The sequence below is a fragment of the Coffea arabica genome, chromosome 8c (assembly GCF_036785885.1).
Source record: "Coffea arabica cultivar ET-39 chromosome 8c, Coffea Arabica ET-39 HiFi, whole genome shotgun sequence".
Lineage (NCBI taxonomy): Eukaryota > Viridiplantae > Streptophyta > Magnoliopsida > Gentianales > Rubiaceae > Coffea > Coffea arabica.
In genome coordinates, this window is record NC_092325.1 from 372,942 (window position 1) to 389,227 (window position 16,286).

The 16,286-nt window shown below is 35.7% G+C and overlaps 2 protein-coding genes across 13 annotated transcripts; one reads left to right on the forward strand and one right to left on the reverse strand.

Annotated features, from left to right (window-relative positions):
• Window positions 1-648: 648 nt before the first annotated feature.
• Window positions 649-7,011, reverse strand: LOC113706810 (glycerol-3-phosphate acyltransferase 9). Of its 10 annotated transcripts, none has more exons than XM_072063028.1 (14): window positions 6,861-7,011; window positions 6,274-6,338; window positions 5,632-5,787; window positions 5,444-5,501; window positions 4,738-4,856; window positions 3,949-4,048; window positions 3,491-3,586; window positions 3,285-3,381; window positions 2,337-2,424; window positions 2,165-2,261; window positions 1,693-1,778; window positions 1,363-1,482; window positions 1,116-1,214; window positions 649-948 (listed from the first exon to the last, which is right to left on the reverse strand). In XM_072063028.1, exons 3-14 carry the CDS (start codon window positions 5,736-5,738, stop codon window positions 900-902), a joined length of 1,116 nt encoding a protein of 371 aa, XP_071919129.1. In that variant the 5' UTR covers window positions 5,739-5,787; window positions 6,274-6,338; window positions 6,861-7,011; the 3' UTR covers window positions 649-899. The 10 variants fall into 10 exon arrangements, with proteins under 10 accessions (XP_071919129.1, XP_071919126.1, XP_027084625.1 ...); XM_072063025.1 differs by having other exon boundaries at window positions 5,632-5,870; window positions 6,861-7,010; XM_027228824.2 differs by having other exon boundaries at window positions 5,632-5,881; window positions 6,861-7,010.
• Window positions 7,012-8,744: 1,733 nt separating this feature from the next.
• Window positions 8,745-12,493, forward strand: LOC113707186 (uncharacterized). Of its 3 annotated transcripts, none has more exons than XM_027229386.2 (5): window positions 8,745-9,081; window positions 11,380-11,636; window positions 11,739-11,826; window positions 12,036-12,102; window positions 12,186-12,493. In XM_027229386.2, exons 1-5 carry the CDS (start codon window positions 9,017-9,019, stop codon window positions 12,237-12,239), a joined length of 531 nt encoding a protein of 176 aa, XP_027085187.1. In that variant the 5' UTR covers window positions 8,745-9,016; the 3' UTR covers window positions 12,240-12,493. The 3 variants fall into 3 exon arrangements, with proteins under 3 accessions (XP_027085187.1, XP_027085188.1, XP_027085185.1); XM_027229387.2 differs by having other exon boundaries at window positions 8,748-9,081; window positions 11,375-11,636; XM_027229384.2 differs by lacking the exon at window positions 8,745-9,081 and adding an exon at window positions 9,382-10,064 and having other exon boundaries at window positions 11,375-11,636.
• The last annotated feature ends 3,793 nt before the right edge of the window (window positions 12,494-16,286 follow it).

The window sequence follows — 16,286 nt, forward strand, 5'->3', positions numbered from 1 at the left end:
AAGACCAATTGATATGCAAATCTTTCTCGCCAACGTTCGATTCTTGATAAATTTCTTAAAGTTCTTGAAAATCCCCAACCAGCACAAGGAGTTCTAAGGTACGTGGGACGCCTTGCACTGGTCAGTCAGCAAAGCCAAGAATAGCCCCCCGTAGGTAAAATAAGATAAATTTTTGAGTATTAGCCATAAGATTTCTGCTCCTGATGTTCTCAGAATACAGTCCAGGAATGGATTTAGCAATTAACCTGGATGAACAAATGTATAACACCCATGCCAAGCAACAACACCAGAAGAAGAAAGAGCCTTGGCACAATACACATCTTTCACCCATTCCAAAGAATCCGCATTGGATCTAGTTTACCGCCAATCATGCTCCCAAGTAAGTTCTTGGCCGGTTTACTGTCTCCATTTTTTCCTTCCTCCTAATTTTCCACTACAAACTTCTGCCCTATTAGTCTCCAGACTCTCCATGACTAGACATTAAACAACTCCAGGGACAAAGCTACAGTCCATTTTTTTCCCCCTTCTCTCCTCCTTACTTATAATTCATTCCACCTCAGCCATGCACATTAACGCACAAATTTATCCCACCATAACAAGCAACACCGTGTGACAGGCAAAACCATGACTGGGAGGAACAAAAGAACATTGAAGAAAGAGGAAATGAATCCAGTCTATTATGGCCCGTGCTGCAAATGAAGATTACAGCCTTCTCCCAAAACTGTTTGCAGTCAACCGAAACATAAACATGCATTAGAAGCCACCAGTTAAGGTTTTAGTGCATGTCATCCAAACAAACTATTCCAAAAAGTGAAATGAGCCTCATATCAACATTTAACCTCTGATTCCTACAATCCAACTTCTTACACATGCCGAAGAAAACCGTGTGGATCATACTTCTATATCTCCTCAAGGCGGCGCAAAACTGATTCTGCAAAGCCTTGTTGCCTGCAATTGACAGAATGCATGATAAGATGAGAAGAACAAAACTTGTGCTCAGAAACAACAAATTGACTCACAAAGGTCAACTAGAGAATTTATCGCACCATCTTCTTAGTCAAAGCAGTTCTGGAGACAGTATTTTAAGAAACCAATAACACAACTGAGTAACTTACTTTCGCTCACGGTGCTTAGGGCTAGGACGAGAATATTTCAAATATCCATCCCATGGGACCTTTTTAAGGCCTGCTCGAACAGAAATAATGTCCCTCACCCTGCCAATGGAAATTGGGCTCATAAGGAAGCCTGTTACTATCAAAAGGATAGCTCCAACATAGTAATACTATGTGCCTCCAGTAAAACACAACAGCAAACCAAATCAGCAATGTTGTTTAACCATCACTATTCAAGGAAACCACCTACCTTTCCGCAAATTCAATAGGTGTTTCTCCAGGTTTCAGATTTTGGGGCTCCAGGTACCATACATCACAAACAACAGCCCATGATGTCATTAGCTGCAACAGATGCATTGTGAAGGATTGCCTGACAACAAGAAACATGCTACTAAAGTAAGGCAAAGTGATTTTCAGTTCACGACTAGGCAGATGTTTATGCAGTTTAAATACATGATCACTGCTTAATAATCTAAAGAGAAGTGCTATACAGAAAGCATTGCAGTAGGAAAGCAGAATCTCATTCAACATCAACAGTAATATGGAAAGCCGAGGTTGAGACAGGATACAAAAATCTTACTTTCTACTATTCCAAAAGGCATCAACAAATACTTTGTTGTACTTAATTGCAACTGGGCAAACAGTGCAGCCAAGTTCAAAAGCACCCTAACCATCAGAAAAGAGATTATATAAGCATCAACTTAGTTAACTAGAAGAACTTGTTGAAATGTGGTTAAGATTCACTAAAAAACAGGAAAAAGATGGCGAATTCAGGAGGGAAAAAAGAGAAAAATACAAGAAGTTCCAAGCCTTTCCAGAACTGAAATCTCAAAAGATCATTGCTAAGCTGACATAGAAGCAGGACCCAACAGCTGCAGAACCCCTCCCCCAAAAAAAAAAAAAAAATCTTTTTAGCTACTGACCAAGGAGAATTTCAGTTTGACTACGGTTGTCAAAAGGATCAATGAGAGAAACGTAAAAATATGTTTTCAGCGCTTTCCAAGTTTAAATATCTTCAGCAGATACAACTGTTATACATAGACAACAATTACCTTCTTGAACATAACAGTGTAATGATTATTTACACATGTTCCTTCAGGAAATATAAGAAGAGGATTGTTGTCTGCCCCCTCAATATGTTCTCTTAGCCTGAAAATCCAGAATTGAAGCTACAATAGCTAATCCGAAAAGAGGAGGCAGAATAGTCTTTTCAGTAATATATACCTTCTCGCAACGATTTCACGGTCCTTAGCCTCAGAACGATTGAACCAGATAGATCCAACACTTTCCAAAATAGTGCTTTGCAATAACCCTGCAAATATATCATATATTCTAAAACTACTTGATACCACCCAACCCTAGATACTGGAGAATAACATAAATTTAGTTTCTGTGATTTTTTTCCCCTCAATCATCTTCCACTGCTGCAAAAGACAACCTTTGTATCACTAAATTTTACAAGCATATTCAAACTAAAAGGTAGCATCTCCTGAAGAAAAGAAGGTACATCTCCATTCATTAATTTTAGATCGGCCACTGTTTCCAGGCCCATTAGTTTAAATATGTTTGAAGCAGGAGCAAAAATGCTTGCAAGCATGCAAGCAAACTGAAATACAGGACAGCACACAGCAAGCCAACCCATGATGCCCAGAAATGGCCTGAATCAGGACAATGGCAAAATTGTTTCATTTCGATTCTTTTGCTCAAGGGACACAAAAACATATTACTGTTTGCTCCATTCTGACACATCCTACAACATTTTTCTCTCACCAAAGGTGAAAAACAGGTAAACTCCAAAGCCAAAAATCATTATCTTACAAATACAAACTGTTTTGACCTCGAATATGTGCAAGGAACTATCGCACACCTTTCTTACTCAAGACATCAGTTCCAGCTCAACATTCATTTTGAAAACTAGATACCTAACAATATTTGTAAAAGCTTTTGAACTCAATAATTACTTGTAAATAAAGAAAGATTTTGAAAAAGGTCTGTCCATAAAATCAGTAAAACTGAACATGAAATTTGGGATTATCACAAGTTACCATAAAGACTTCTCAATTTTTATGGACAGGTGTGTTCCATGCAAAGGAAATAAATCTCAGGGCTAAGAATATTGTAAAAGCTCTCCAACAGCAGTGTGAAGATCACAAACCAATTAAAGACACTTACCAACCCACCCTGGATGCTTCTGCATAATTACAGCAAATGCAGTCATCTGCTCCAGAATAATGAAATCAATCATTGACGTATGATTTGCCACAAATACCTGTTCCAACCATTTAAATGATCTTCAGTGCAAATTCTGTTGGGAAAATAGGTTTCATTTGGACTATAGCAGGAAGTACTCCAATGCATCTAACGAATCAACACCATACTTGCTTAGGCCGGATGCTGGGACGTGGACCATGATACTTGACAACCCCAGTCCATGATGCCACAAAGAAACTGCAAATCAATTCCACAAGACACCTCTTGGAAAATTTAAGAGGGAAAACCCAAAAAAAACAAAAAAAGTGAGAAGCCACACATAAAATATTTATCTTCCTCTACAAGAGCAAACAAAGAGGAGACCTGCATGCTATCATCAGAGTGTTGCTAATAACACCAATATATTCAAGTTTCCTAAGTTCACAGGTGCTGTGCAGACACTCTAAACCAAATTAAACAATTCAAGTTAGGCTTGCACAATTTTGTAAGTCTACATTAAAAGTGAGAAAATAGAACAACTACAAAAAAAAATAAAATAAAATAAAATAATTGCTCACTTTTACCAGACCATATAACAGAGAGAAAGCTGCATGAAAAGATCTGAAAGAGTATAAAGTAATCCTACCTCTAGTTTTTTCCTCAACTTGTCATGCCCTTTCAATAGAAAATGCACCGGAATATAGCAAGAGAGAAATATTATCCATCCTACCGTCAATACGATAACCCTGCGATGAAATTAAGAAGCATTAAAAGGTCAAGGAACATCTCCAGCGATAATGTCTAAAAACTAACTCGTTCTCAAAATCCCATTGCCTAAGCACTGGAAAATCATGAATTCCAATAGCTAAATAATATATTGAAGCTCATTAAAATGGCATCGACCAGGTAAAACTCCATTTGACTGTACGAGAGGATTAATGAGCTCAGCATACAGCTGGCACTTTCAAAGGAGTAAATGGTAGCTTAACTCATCTTGTACCACCACCACCCCCAACCTTCAAAAGTATCACCCCAGTTGCACTGGAACCTCTTTGTCAGGGAGAAAAAATGCAAAGAATGAAATAGTTTTACCACATGCATGGACGTTGCTCTCTTGAATTTAAGCAGGGGAAGTAAAAGTTGGCTAAAACATGATGAAAACATATCTAGTACTACAAACATGGTGAAACTATTTGTTTCTTCAAGCTGGATTGGCTCCTACTGATCAACTATCACAGCACATACTTAAGCAATAAATTCTGCAAGGTGAACAAGCAAGATTAAACCCTCCAACTTAGTATAATAGCACTGCAAAACAAGGGGCAGATCTTCTGGGAAACTTCTATTAGTTACTTGCACATTCCATGTTTGTCCCTCTTTTTGGCTTGACAGGGAAAAGTCAAACAAGCCCCAAAAAGAAAAAGTAAAAACTAACCTTAATGGGAAAAGAACTAAGTATCTAACAAGGACACCCATGCACCATAAAGGAAAGAGATATATATTCCAGTTCCATGGTTCTGGAGGAATTGACTTGAAACATCGTGTGAAGGAATCCTGTGATACACAAAGAATTGGCCAATAAATGATATTGATATTGAATAAGGTCGACCCTGGTAATAATGAAAGAACACATTTTGTGAACATCAAAAAAATTCAATGGAATATTGGGGAACAATTTACATGTGATAATTTTGTGCATAATGTTAGTTTGGTGTGATACAATATCACAAGAGTCCATTAAATAGTGTGATGATCTAAATTCTGGAAGAGAAGCTTGTTAAGTGCATGGCTAGTTGATTAACCACAATTGTGTCCCCCAACTTGAGTTTTGAAAACAGCAGAAGTGAAACCAAAACTTTCAAGTGCTCAGAAAAAAAGCGAGCGAGAGTTTCCGCAAGGATAAGGATTGGTATCCTATAACTGTGACTCTAGTGAAAATGTGGCCAACCTGGTTTCAGAACAAAAAGGCAAGGACCAAAAAAAGAACAGCAACAAATGCCATTATTTATTTTAACAATATAGTACTACTTAGAGAGAGAATAACAAATTTAGAATGGCATCGGTGAGAGAAGAAATACAAGCAAAAAAAATGGGGATAAAAGTAAAGAATAAAAATGAAGATTGAGGAGAAAGGAGTTTACATCAACAATGGCACCAGCAGCCTCAGTGAGGGTAGGTGATATATCGAGCAAATCACGCCTGCAAAAAAAAAAAAAAAAATGCAAAGTGCAGTTTAGAATTCTCAACGGCAACCTTACCTAGTACAAAGCTGTTTTATAGTATATAAAAAATGAAAACAGGGAAAGAGAAGAAATAAGTAGGAGAATACAGGCAAAGTTTGCCGTGAGGTTCCTGGATGGATCCAGAGGGCAGATAGTCTTCGATATTTGGTCGATCCAAATCCAATTCAGAGCTCGACGATTTCAGTTTACTCATCTCTCCTCTCTCTATTGCGCTTCTTCTTCCCCAAGTGAACAACTTTCTCCTTCCCCAAGTGAACAACTTTCTCCGTCAGATACTTTTCTAAAACGCAAATCCAATACTTTTCTAAAACGCAAATCCACTAAGCTGCTAATGCCCTACCCAAACAATATAGAGCTCACATTAATTAAATGTTGAGGTTCACATCGGTTAGATTTTACAGCAACCCAATCAAAGATGTAATGACACCATTATTCCAAACCCAGGAGAGATATTCCTCACAAAGAAAAAAAAAAAAAAAAAGCAAAAACAGCAAAACAGAGCACAGAAATCCTTATGTCATGTGTAATAATTAATATATAAAATCCAATATAGAAATGACAGCACAAACATTAAGAAAGAATCGATACATCATTCAGCTAAACTACTAAAAACAAATGCACAACGCAATTATTTCAGCGCAATTGAAATCAACGAAAATATGAAAAACCCAGAAGCAAAATATGAATAAAGATGAAAATCAGGAGGAAAACATGAGGCGTATGCGTACAGTTTCTGGTCATCGTCAATTTCGAGCTTCTTCCGGCACCCTGTGGTAGGATTCTTGATATTGAACTGCAATCACCAAAACAAAACAAGATATTTGAAAAAAAAAAATTTTGAAGTTGATGACAGAAAAACCATTCCTTTTTAAATTGTTCGTGCCTCAACGAGCACGAGATAAAGACGAAAGATAGAAATTTGGGTTTAGAAGAAGAACGAGAAGACGAAGAACCTATATGGTCGAAGCAAACAAGTCGAAGACCAAGCCTCAAATAAAATCAGCTGCAGCCGCCATTTGTTTTAGGTTGATTTGATCTTTTTACTTTTCAAAAGATTACTACAGCGTACTTTTTTCAGATTTTTTTTCCTTCGATATCATCACGAGTAACTTTCGTGCAATCCAACAGAGTCAAACTTGATTAATGCAATGTTAAAACCCGACTCGAGTTAAAAAATCTAGATTCAAGCTTGAGTTTGAATACATTTAACTCGAGCAATATTCAGTCCAATCAAACTAAAAGATTGAACCAATTCTACGGATTACTGTCTACATTATTTCCAAAAAGAGTTGAAGGGAGTCATTACTGTACCTACCTGGACTTGAATTCTTTCTAACACAAAGCTCGTGTTCTTGGGACAAAATCCGTATATATTCCTCCAATCCTTTCTGCGTGATGATCTTACCCTGAAGATGCATCTAACTCTCGGCTGTAAATATTCTCTTAAGCTGTGCTCATGATAAATGAAGTAACTGTAGAGGGCACATAATCTAATTTAGTATTTAAATTTAATATAAATTCAGACACATTTGATAATTAAAAAATAGGATATCTTGATTTAATTAAATGACACTGAATTATAAATCAAAACTTACTCTAAAAAATATGTGATAAGTTGTTTATCTATCACTCAATCTGATATATATTTAAATATTCCAATATATCAAATTTGGATTAACTGTTTTTCAGGGTGTTTTTAAAAAATTTTACTATAACAGAATTTTTACAGTATATTTTGGAATATTTTTAAAAAATATTTTCAAATATTTAAAAGTAGTAGAATTTTTAAAATAATTTTTTGAATATTAAAAAAATTTAGACTACTTTTTAATGTAGCTTTTAGAGTACTTTTTAAAAATTTTTATAATATTTAAAAAATTAATTTTTGAAAAACTAACGAATCCAAATAAAGCCATACTTCACAATTTAATAAGTTTAAATTTAAGATTTTATTTTTAAAACCTTAATTTTATCAAATGTACCGTAAATTAGGCACAGTAGCTCCGCATTGCGAGTGGATGGTTACTTAACAGTTGGGCCAAGGCGTAACCAAATTGCCTGCGGATGGATAGTTCGTAACCAAATTACTTAACAGTTCGTAATGAGTCTCTTAGTGTAGCCAACTGTTACGGTCCAGCTACGTATGCTTATGGGTCAGCTCCTTTTACTCTTAAAACCCAACCCAAAACTCTCAAACTTACGTTCCTCGTTATTCGATTTAAAGCCCTCATTGAACCCAAAAAAAGTCCACCCATTTTTTGGGGGGGGGGGGCCCCGGGGGGGAAGAAATCCACAACTTTTTGTTACAGAAGTGGGTGAAATCTGCCATGGCTACAGGACACAAAAATCCAGAAACGCATAAAGCTAAAGGACGGGATCAATTATTTTGGTTCTCGTTGTATATTTTAAGATCTACACCAAAAGAAAAATGGGGACCTTAGGCCCAGTTTGCTAAAAAAAATTAGGTGGAGCCGTATTTTAAAGTCAAAGTGCAGGCCATGATTATTGCTTATTGGGATTAAGTTGTCTCGTCCCACCTCCACTGTTTGAATTAATTGATATTTTTGAAATATTTTACTGTAACAATGTATATATATGAAAAATTTTTATTATAGATATTTTTTGAAATATTTAAAATATTATATGAGATGAAATTTTTTTAAAATTATTTTTATTTATGTATTACTGTAATATTATATTTAAAAATTTTACTCTTAATCTAAAAATTTTTAAAATTTTTTTTTTACAGGTATATCAATCAGAACTACTAAGTTAAGCACGCACTAACAAATGTAATAAATTATCCATTCAATTGTTATGAAAATATGTATAAGAATAAAAGATTATAGGTTTAAATTTTCTTTTTCTCCTTTTCAGCTTCTTATATCTCTTCCTTTTTATTTTAAAAAAAAAAAAGAAAAATTTATTATTATTAGTATTTTCCATCATAACTTACTTTTTTTAAGGACCCTTGTAAATTAATTTTAAAGTAATAAGAAAAGAAGAAACCAACTGGTTTTTACCACATAATTATAAAGTTACCAAACACAAGATAACTTTGAGATTCAAAACACAAAAACCAAAAAAAGAAAGAAAAAAACCCAAGAAAATTTTCACCAAAATGTGAAATAAACCCATGACCGATGACGCACCCGAGGGGCAATGCAGTCCTTTTCACTCAGCACGAGTGGCCGTAGCTCAATCCACCACTACCACCAGCAGCCATCCCAACCGACTTCCTCACCTTCCTTTGCCATTTTCTCCCCATTTCACACTTCCCCAATTCCAATCCGCTCTGCTTTCCCTGCTTTCTCTCTTTCTTGCTTCCCCTATCATTCTTCCTTCAATAGCCGCTTCAACACTAACATTAGTACTAAATAGCAAAATACCCATCACCTATCCTTGCAGGGATTTTGTCCCTCTCTTTGATGGTTATTCTGGGAGCAGTGTTTTCCTCTCTCAATCTGCTGAATGCAACTGTGTAGATTACTATTGCCCTTGCCCTCCTGGATCTATAATATCTTTGCATGCATGGGGTCAGTATTTTCGTTTCCAATCTTTGCTTCAACTGCCAGTATGGTACTACTCTATGATTTGTGTTTTTGAGTTTATCACCATCTCTCATCCTGTTTGCCTAGTAAAAACCAGTGCAGCCAACTTAAGGTACAACAAGCAAAGCAAAGAGTATAACTCACTTTTTTCCCTTTTCTCTTCCATTCGATTTTCATTTGTCTACCTTGGCTATTCTGGGTTTGTCCTAGAAATTCGTTGTGTACGCGGACGACACTCTGTTAAAAGGAATCATGGGTTGAAACTTAAAGGTACAATCAGAAAGGCATAAAGTACAACTCTTTCATATTACCTTTCCCTATCTTTCATCTTTGAATTTTATACTCCAATAATTCTGGGTCTTTGGTGGAAGTTCACTATTTCCGCTGACAAAACTTTTTAGTAAAGGGATATGATGGGGTGGAATTTTGAGCTCTGTTTGTCTTGTTTCAATAAGGGAAAGAAAGAAGGCCAATTTGAGGAATAAAAGTTTTTCTTTTTTTTTATTTATTACTATTGTTCTTAGCTTTTCTCTCTGTATAATCAAGAACCTATGTCAGTTAAGACTTTAATTGCGTACCTCTCACTTTTCTTTTATTGTGGGTAGGAATCTTTTTGTTTGCTTTTAGTCTAAGCAAGGCAATAAAGTGTGTGAAGTGAACAGAAAACTTGGGATCTTTTTGTTTGTTTGGCTTTGCTTGTGTACTGCGAAGTTTCGAGTGTTTGTTGTTCACGGTACTATATTTGTTTCCCATACGTATTTCCTATTGCTTTAGCTTTAGGATCAAAGGTTAACGCTAGTGGAAGATTGGTAGAAATGAGTAGTAGATGTTGTTTATGGATTCAATTTGAGGCTTGCCTCAGAAGGAAGCCTCTTTTTTCTTTGTGCTTGTATATTGGAGGTTATTTTCAAGCTCTTACTGGTTTTATGATGGGAAAGCTGAAAGAGAAATGCAGAGCCCTCTTCAGTGTAAGAGATTACTGTGAACTCCATTCTGTGTATCTTTGCTTCTGGATTGGGTTGATATGCTAGAGTTTCTTTGCTCAAATTAAGGATGGTGCTTGTAATTTTTTTTGTTTTACCTGTTATGCTCTATGTTATTGAGGATGCAACTTTTCTTTTGCCTTGCTGTCTTAAAAGAAGCATGAGATGTCCTGTGGTATTCCTCTCATAAGCAATACGGGTTTGCTGCCCAGTAGAAAATGGCTTACTTTCTGCCTGAACTTTTAGCAAAATGTCTGGGGAGGATGTTGCTCTTCTTGGAATAGGTTTCCTTTTCTTTTAGAGAGAGAATCATGCTTCTACAAAATCTTTTCATTTCTTCTGTAGCAAGTGTGATTGGATGATCTTGGCCATGTTTAGATGTCAGAAAAGCTAATTACAATATTTGATTTGAAGTGAGGATATTTTACTGTAGGGGATCTTAAATTACTGTCTGGTTTTTTTTATTGATTCACTGAGGAGTTGTATAACTATTGACAATGATCTGCACTTTGAACTATGGCCTTGGTTAAAAACTTGTGTCGCTTGTGGGAGGTTCCTTTGTCAGTGGTGGTTAAAATTCTTGATTTTCTTAGTGTTGAAGGTTAAGATTGAACGTTGGAATACTTGTAGTATTCTCAGATACAGGTAAAGCGTTCCAGTGAGTCTTCTTCCTACATTGACCATTGCGGAAGTTTGTGTCTTTGGAAAAAGCTGAAACTCTTGTATATGGGATGCGTTGTTATGGTGCATCTTCTGTTATAGATTCAACATTACCTAAGTGAAAATCCCTGTTTATTCTTCTTTGGTTCTTTGATCCTACAAAATGCATGGTATAGAATTCTCAAGCTGGCTAGATATTGTGCATATATATCTATTATAAGGAGGATTTCATGTTTGAGTCAACTTAGTTATAACCTGGAAAATCTGCAACCACAATAATTTCAAAGTTTATTTGCATAGGTTCCAGCTTGATGTGCATGTATGCTCACATAACGCATGAAAATAGAATTCTGCTTGAACTAAGAACCTGCCCTAGATTTTTACAATTTTAAGTACATATGTTTATCTCTATATTTTTTTATGTGTAAACCTATGAAAAAGTACTTACGGTGGTTCGTTAAGCTAAAGTTATTTGAACCTTCCAGAAGATGGTATTGTTAAGTCTTGGAAAAAAGCATTTATCTTCAGGTGTTGGAATTTATAGTGCTTGAGATAGTTTGTATTTTGTATATGTTGTATAGTACTCAAATGTGTGTACTAATCATTTTTTGTGGTTGCAAACCTGATTCCAACAGAGCAGAGGTTGTTTTGGATGTTGTACTAAGCCGCCACATATAATATCTGTGGATGAGCCATCCAAGGGGCTTAAAATTCAAGGTCATCGGGTAAAAAGACCCAGCATAAAAGAGGATTTTTGGAGTAGCAGCACATATGAAATGGAGAATAGTGCATTTCCATCGCAAAGAAGTGTTTCTTCAATTAGCACTTCGAATCTGACTCTTGACCAGCAGGGTACCAGCAGCAGCACTAGCAACCCTACTGAGTTTGTAAATCATGGTGAGTCTTGTCTGGCATAGCCTGATTTTTTAAAATTTAGTTCAATTCTACCCTTTGCATCATTCTTATTTATCATATGCTTGTACATTTGTTTTTGAGCAGGACTTTTTCTTTGGAATCAGACAAGGCAGCTGTGGATTGGAGACAAGGAGTCCAAAAGACCCAAGCAACCTCAAGAGCCCAAATTAGGGTAGGCATCAGGAAAACTACGACAGGAGAAAAGAGCATTTATCTATATTTGGGCCAATTGACTTCACATTTTCAAGATTTACTTTCTTCAGCTTTCCAAGTTTGTAACTATTAGAATCCAACCTCGACAGCATCCCCTCAAATAATACTTTGCGCTCCGCTCCTGTATTATTTCCTAATGCTGAAGGTATCTTTTTTTTTTGGTTCCAGGTGGAATGCAACTTACGAGAGTCTGCTTGGTACCAATAAACCTTTTCCTCAGCCCATCCCTCTACCAGTAAGTCTGTTGCAAAACTGTTTATCATTGGTTATGGATATGAAAGTGCTCCTCTGATTATCCTTGGGTTAAATGAATGACAGGAAGTGGTAGATTTTCTTGTTGATATTTGGGAGCAGGAGGGACTGTACGATTGAGTTGTCATTAGATGAGATACATTTGTCGACTCTCATTATTCCTTTGTTATTGTAACTTGCATGAAATTTTACCAAAGATGTCCAAATGTTTACACCGACATATGGAGCAACCAAGTTGGTGTGCTCTCTGTCCTTGCTGATAGTGATGATTGATGGTATTCAGTCATGCAGCAAATGGTCTTCCTTTGTTATTGTTGCTCCTTGCTGCATCAGGACCTTGTTGCTAGTCAATTATTGGGAACATTCTCCACTAAGTGCCCACGTCTGCTTTGCAAGCTCTCTTTAAGAGGATTTATGCGAAGCAGATTCCTGCTCCACAGCTGTTCAAGAATCCCAAAAGTTTGATCTGGACTACCTTTCCTAATGCTACCGGACAATTAGTTTCCCGGGGTACACTGCACATCTTTTTCCTATTGCAAAATATCTAGCTTCTGATGAAACTACAACAGCTAGATGGTTCAATGCACAAACACAAACAAGTAAAAGGGGTATGGAACCTATCCCTATCTCTTTTTTTTTCCTCCTCAAAAATCAATTCAAACATCAAAAATCTTATCTTTGTATTTCTTTTCCTGTCCTTTTTTTTTTCCTCCTATTCTGTGGCGACAAACGGTGCGTGAGAGTCCGTTTCTTTGTCAAGAATCCAATGCTAGGAATGGAATTGGATCCGGTAATCATGGCACATGAAGAAGGAGAAAGAAATTACTATCTTATACTCTTTAAGTGGGTTTGTTTCTCATAAATTAGTAGGAACATTAGTCAAAGTAATCGTGAAATTTGGGTTTGTTTTTTTGCATTTTTCTCGTAAAGTTTGGAGTCTCTTCTTAAATAAATAAATAAAATTAAAAAATTGGTCTCATATTTTACTTTCTCTTATGTTTCAAAGCCTAGGTGATGAATCAAGGCATCCATTTGATTTTGAGACAACCCATGTAGTGCATATTTATCAGTCAGTCAGCCTGGGTTAGGCCGAATTTAGATCATTTGACCCGAAAACTGTGGTGCCGAGCTTCAGGTGCTTTTGGGTGGGCCTAAATGAAAGATATCATTTGTGAGCGAGTCCAGGTTCCGTTAGGTTCGGACCAACTAAAACTTGACATCTCGAATAAGTATTTGTATAAATGTGTATATTATATATAATAAAATTAATATTTATTTGTCAGATTTAGATGCATGATGACAATATGTCTACAATTCATAATTTATGCCTAATTTTATAACTATATATAAAATATTGTTTTTGGGTCAAGAAAAGTTTCACTATGTACGCAATATTAAATACAAAATAAGTATCAATTTTGGGATTGAACCAAATCTCAAATAGGGTCCTAACTCCTAAACCCCAATATTCTTATGAGCGAGTGTTTGATCCCATAGTTAAAAACTTAGTAACTGCCTTGTTTGGAAAATCATTTGTTTTCAAAAGATTTTCACGTTTTCGTGAGCATATTTTTTAATTATTTCTTCATCAAAACGTACATCAAATTGCTATATAATATGCGTTTCTATAAAATTTTCAGAAAAAAACAGTCCAAAAGGGAGCCCAATCCTGTATGCATGCTCTTAAACTCGGATCAATGGAATCTACGTCATAAAGCCTAATTGACACTCGAGGAACTGTAGGAGTCATTTGGCAGATTTGAATTCATATGTCCATTTGCATAGATATCACCATCTACATCCAAAAAGTCTGTAAAGTCTGTATCCTTTGTAAGAAACTTGTACAGTTTGGGAAAGGGTTTTTGATTGACCAAAAAGAAGAATATACTTTAACCGATATGCCCTCAATTAAGGTCATACATAACGTAAAAATCACACTTTGAAAGGGTGGACAGTTAGCTTGAGTAGCAAGTGATGTAGCGAAACTGATTGCAAAAGAGGATAAATCAACAATTTTAAAATTACCTTCTGGATAGGCCTATTTGATATCCAAAAACTGCTCATCAACAGTTGAACAAGTATGAAATGTTGGGGAGAACCAGAAAAGTTTGGGTAGAGTTGGATGATCTAAGCCTGGTTAGGTAAACGTCTTGTAGTAAGAGAAGTAATTATAAACCCTGTAGACTGAGCGTACACAGTTTAAAACAATCGGGAAGATGGATGTTGCGTGAAAATAAGAAATGGTGTTTCACACTCGGCTGAGAAAGTTGAATGGATTGATTTTTATTTTTTTTTTTGATATGATCGATTCTATACTACAACTGCTCCTATTCTACGCTAGGGGGAGAGGGATCTAAAGAGATCAAGAGGAATTCTGTGAATCACCACCGATTCAAATGGGTGTCTCTGCACAACTGTTGGCGAAATATTTTTTTAAAAAGCCTGAATATTAAAATACAGGACAAAAAATTTGATCAGTTGATCTACGCCTAATAGAGTTTCAAAGCTCTCCTGGATGGATGGATTGATTGATTGATTGATTCTGGAGGTGGAGTATTATCTTCCTACTCACAAAATGTCTGGTCGCATCAATGTGTCTCCTGCCTTACGAGCAGGCCGGAATTTCAACTAGTCCAATTGACTAGAGCACAGCAACGTGTTGCACATCTCGTGATGACCTTTGAACGGATACCGTGTTTCGTCCATTTATACATGCTTATTAATCATTACGTGGCTTAACATTTGTCATTAAGTTCAACACTATTAACAGCTGCCTACCGTAGTTTTTTTTTTTTTTATATCTCATGCATGAAATCAAAATTGTGTTCGTAAATGTAACTTATCTAATATATAGTTTTAGGATTACTATTATATACACAGTCAGTATAAAGATTTTTACACAATCAGGTATAGATATGTGGAATCAAATAATATTAGTTTCGGGGCCCTCAGGGGCTTGGTCTGGTGGTTGAGGTCGCTGAAGATGGAGCCTCAGGTCCCTGGTTCGAACCTTGCTGTCAGCAAGTTACTGAGGGTGGTGAATAGTCTGCGGGGTCCACTCCCTGCGGGACACATCAAAAAAAAAAACAATAATAATATTAGTTTCGGGAGTTTGCTTTTCTCATTTTATTAATTACCATGTAAATTTGAAGTAACTTTCATAAGAAATCAAAAATATATTTTAGCCTGCTCATTAATTTGATAAGATTTTCTGTGATTTTTTTTTTATATATAAATATGACTGGAAACATGAAGAGGTGATTGAAAAAATGTATTTATGATGTAAGAATAAATATTTATCCAAATAAATAGCGCGACCAAATGCAGCATTAAAATTTATTTAAAAAAAGTTCATTGAATAATTTAAAGAAAACATGTTGCGTAAGTATTCAACAATCAAGATGACGTAATGCAAAAAAAAAAAAAAAGAAAAGAAAAGAATAGAATCAAGATAACGGGATAAGCTCAGGTTCCTATTACCATGTAGTGTGCGCCTTGCTTTACTGTAAAAAAAAAAAAGAAGAAGAAGATGGAAGGATCCTATTCCCTTGTGCGTTGTCACAGATAAAAGGTAGCAGCCTCATGATTTTCCAGGTGTTCAGTATCAACCTGCTGGAATATTTCCGGCATTAAAAAAAAAAAAAAAAAGAAATTCGTCAAAACCATGTCCTTTTTCTACTGTTTTGTAACTAAATAAAGTCCAGCTGCCTACTTTGAATCTTTGCTTTATTCAAAGTGTTTTTTCGTATGATAAAATCGTGAGTTGAGTAAACTTGACCTATCGTTTTCTGGAATAAAATCGCTTTTTTGGTTGCTGGAGTCTTTTCGAGTCAATAATATGCACCTAAACCACATTTCATCTAAGGTTAATGACCCTTTGCCCGCCGGAAAGTAGGGTCAATGAAAATAATGAAAAAGTAGAGTTAATTTTATATACACTGATAGTGTTTATGCTTTTACGGTAAGAAGTATAACACATAAATAAAATTAGGCTTTTAAATTTAAATTCAGATAAATTATCATGAGCATTCAATAGAGATAGTGTATATATTGTCATGTATAGAAGATTAATCCAAATTTATAAAGAACATTTATTAAGAAAAATTTTTAAAAAAATACGTTGACAATTTTACTCTTATGGTATTGATAAACAATAATGTATCCTCA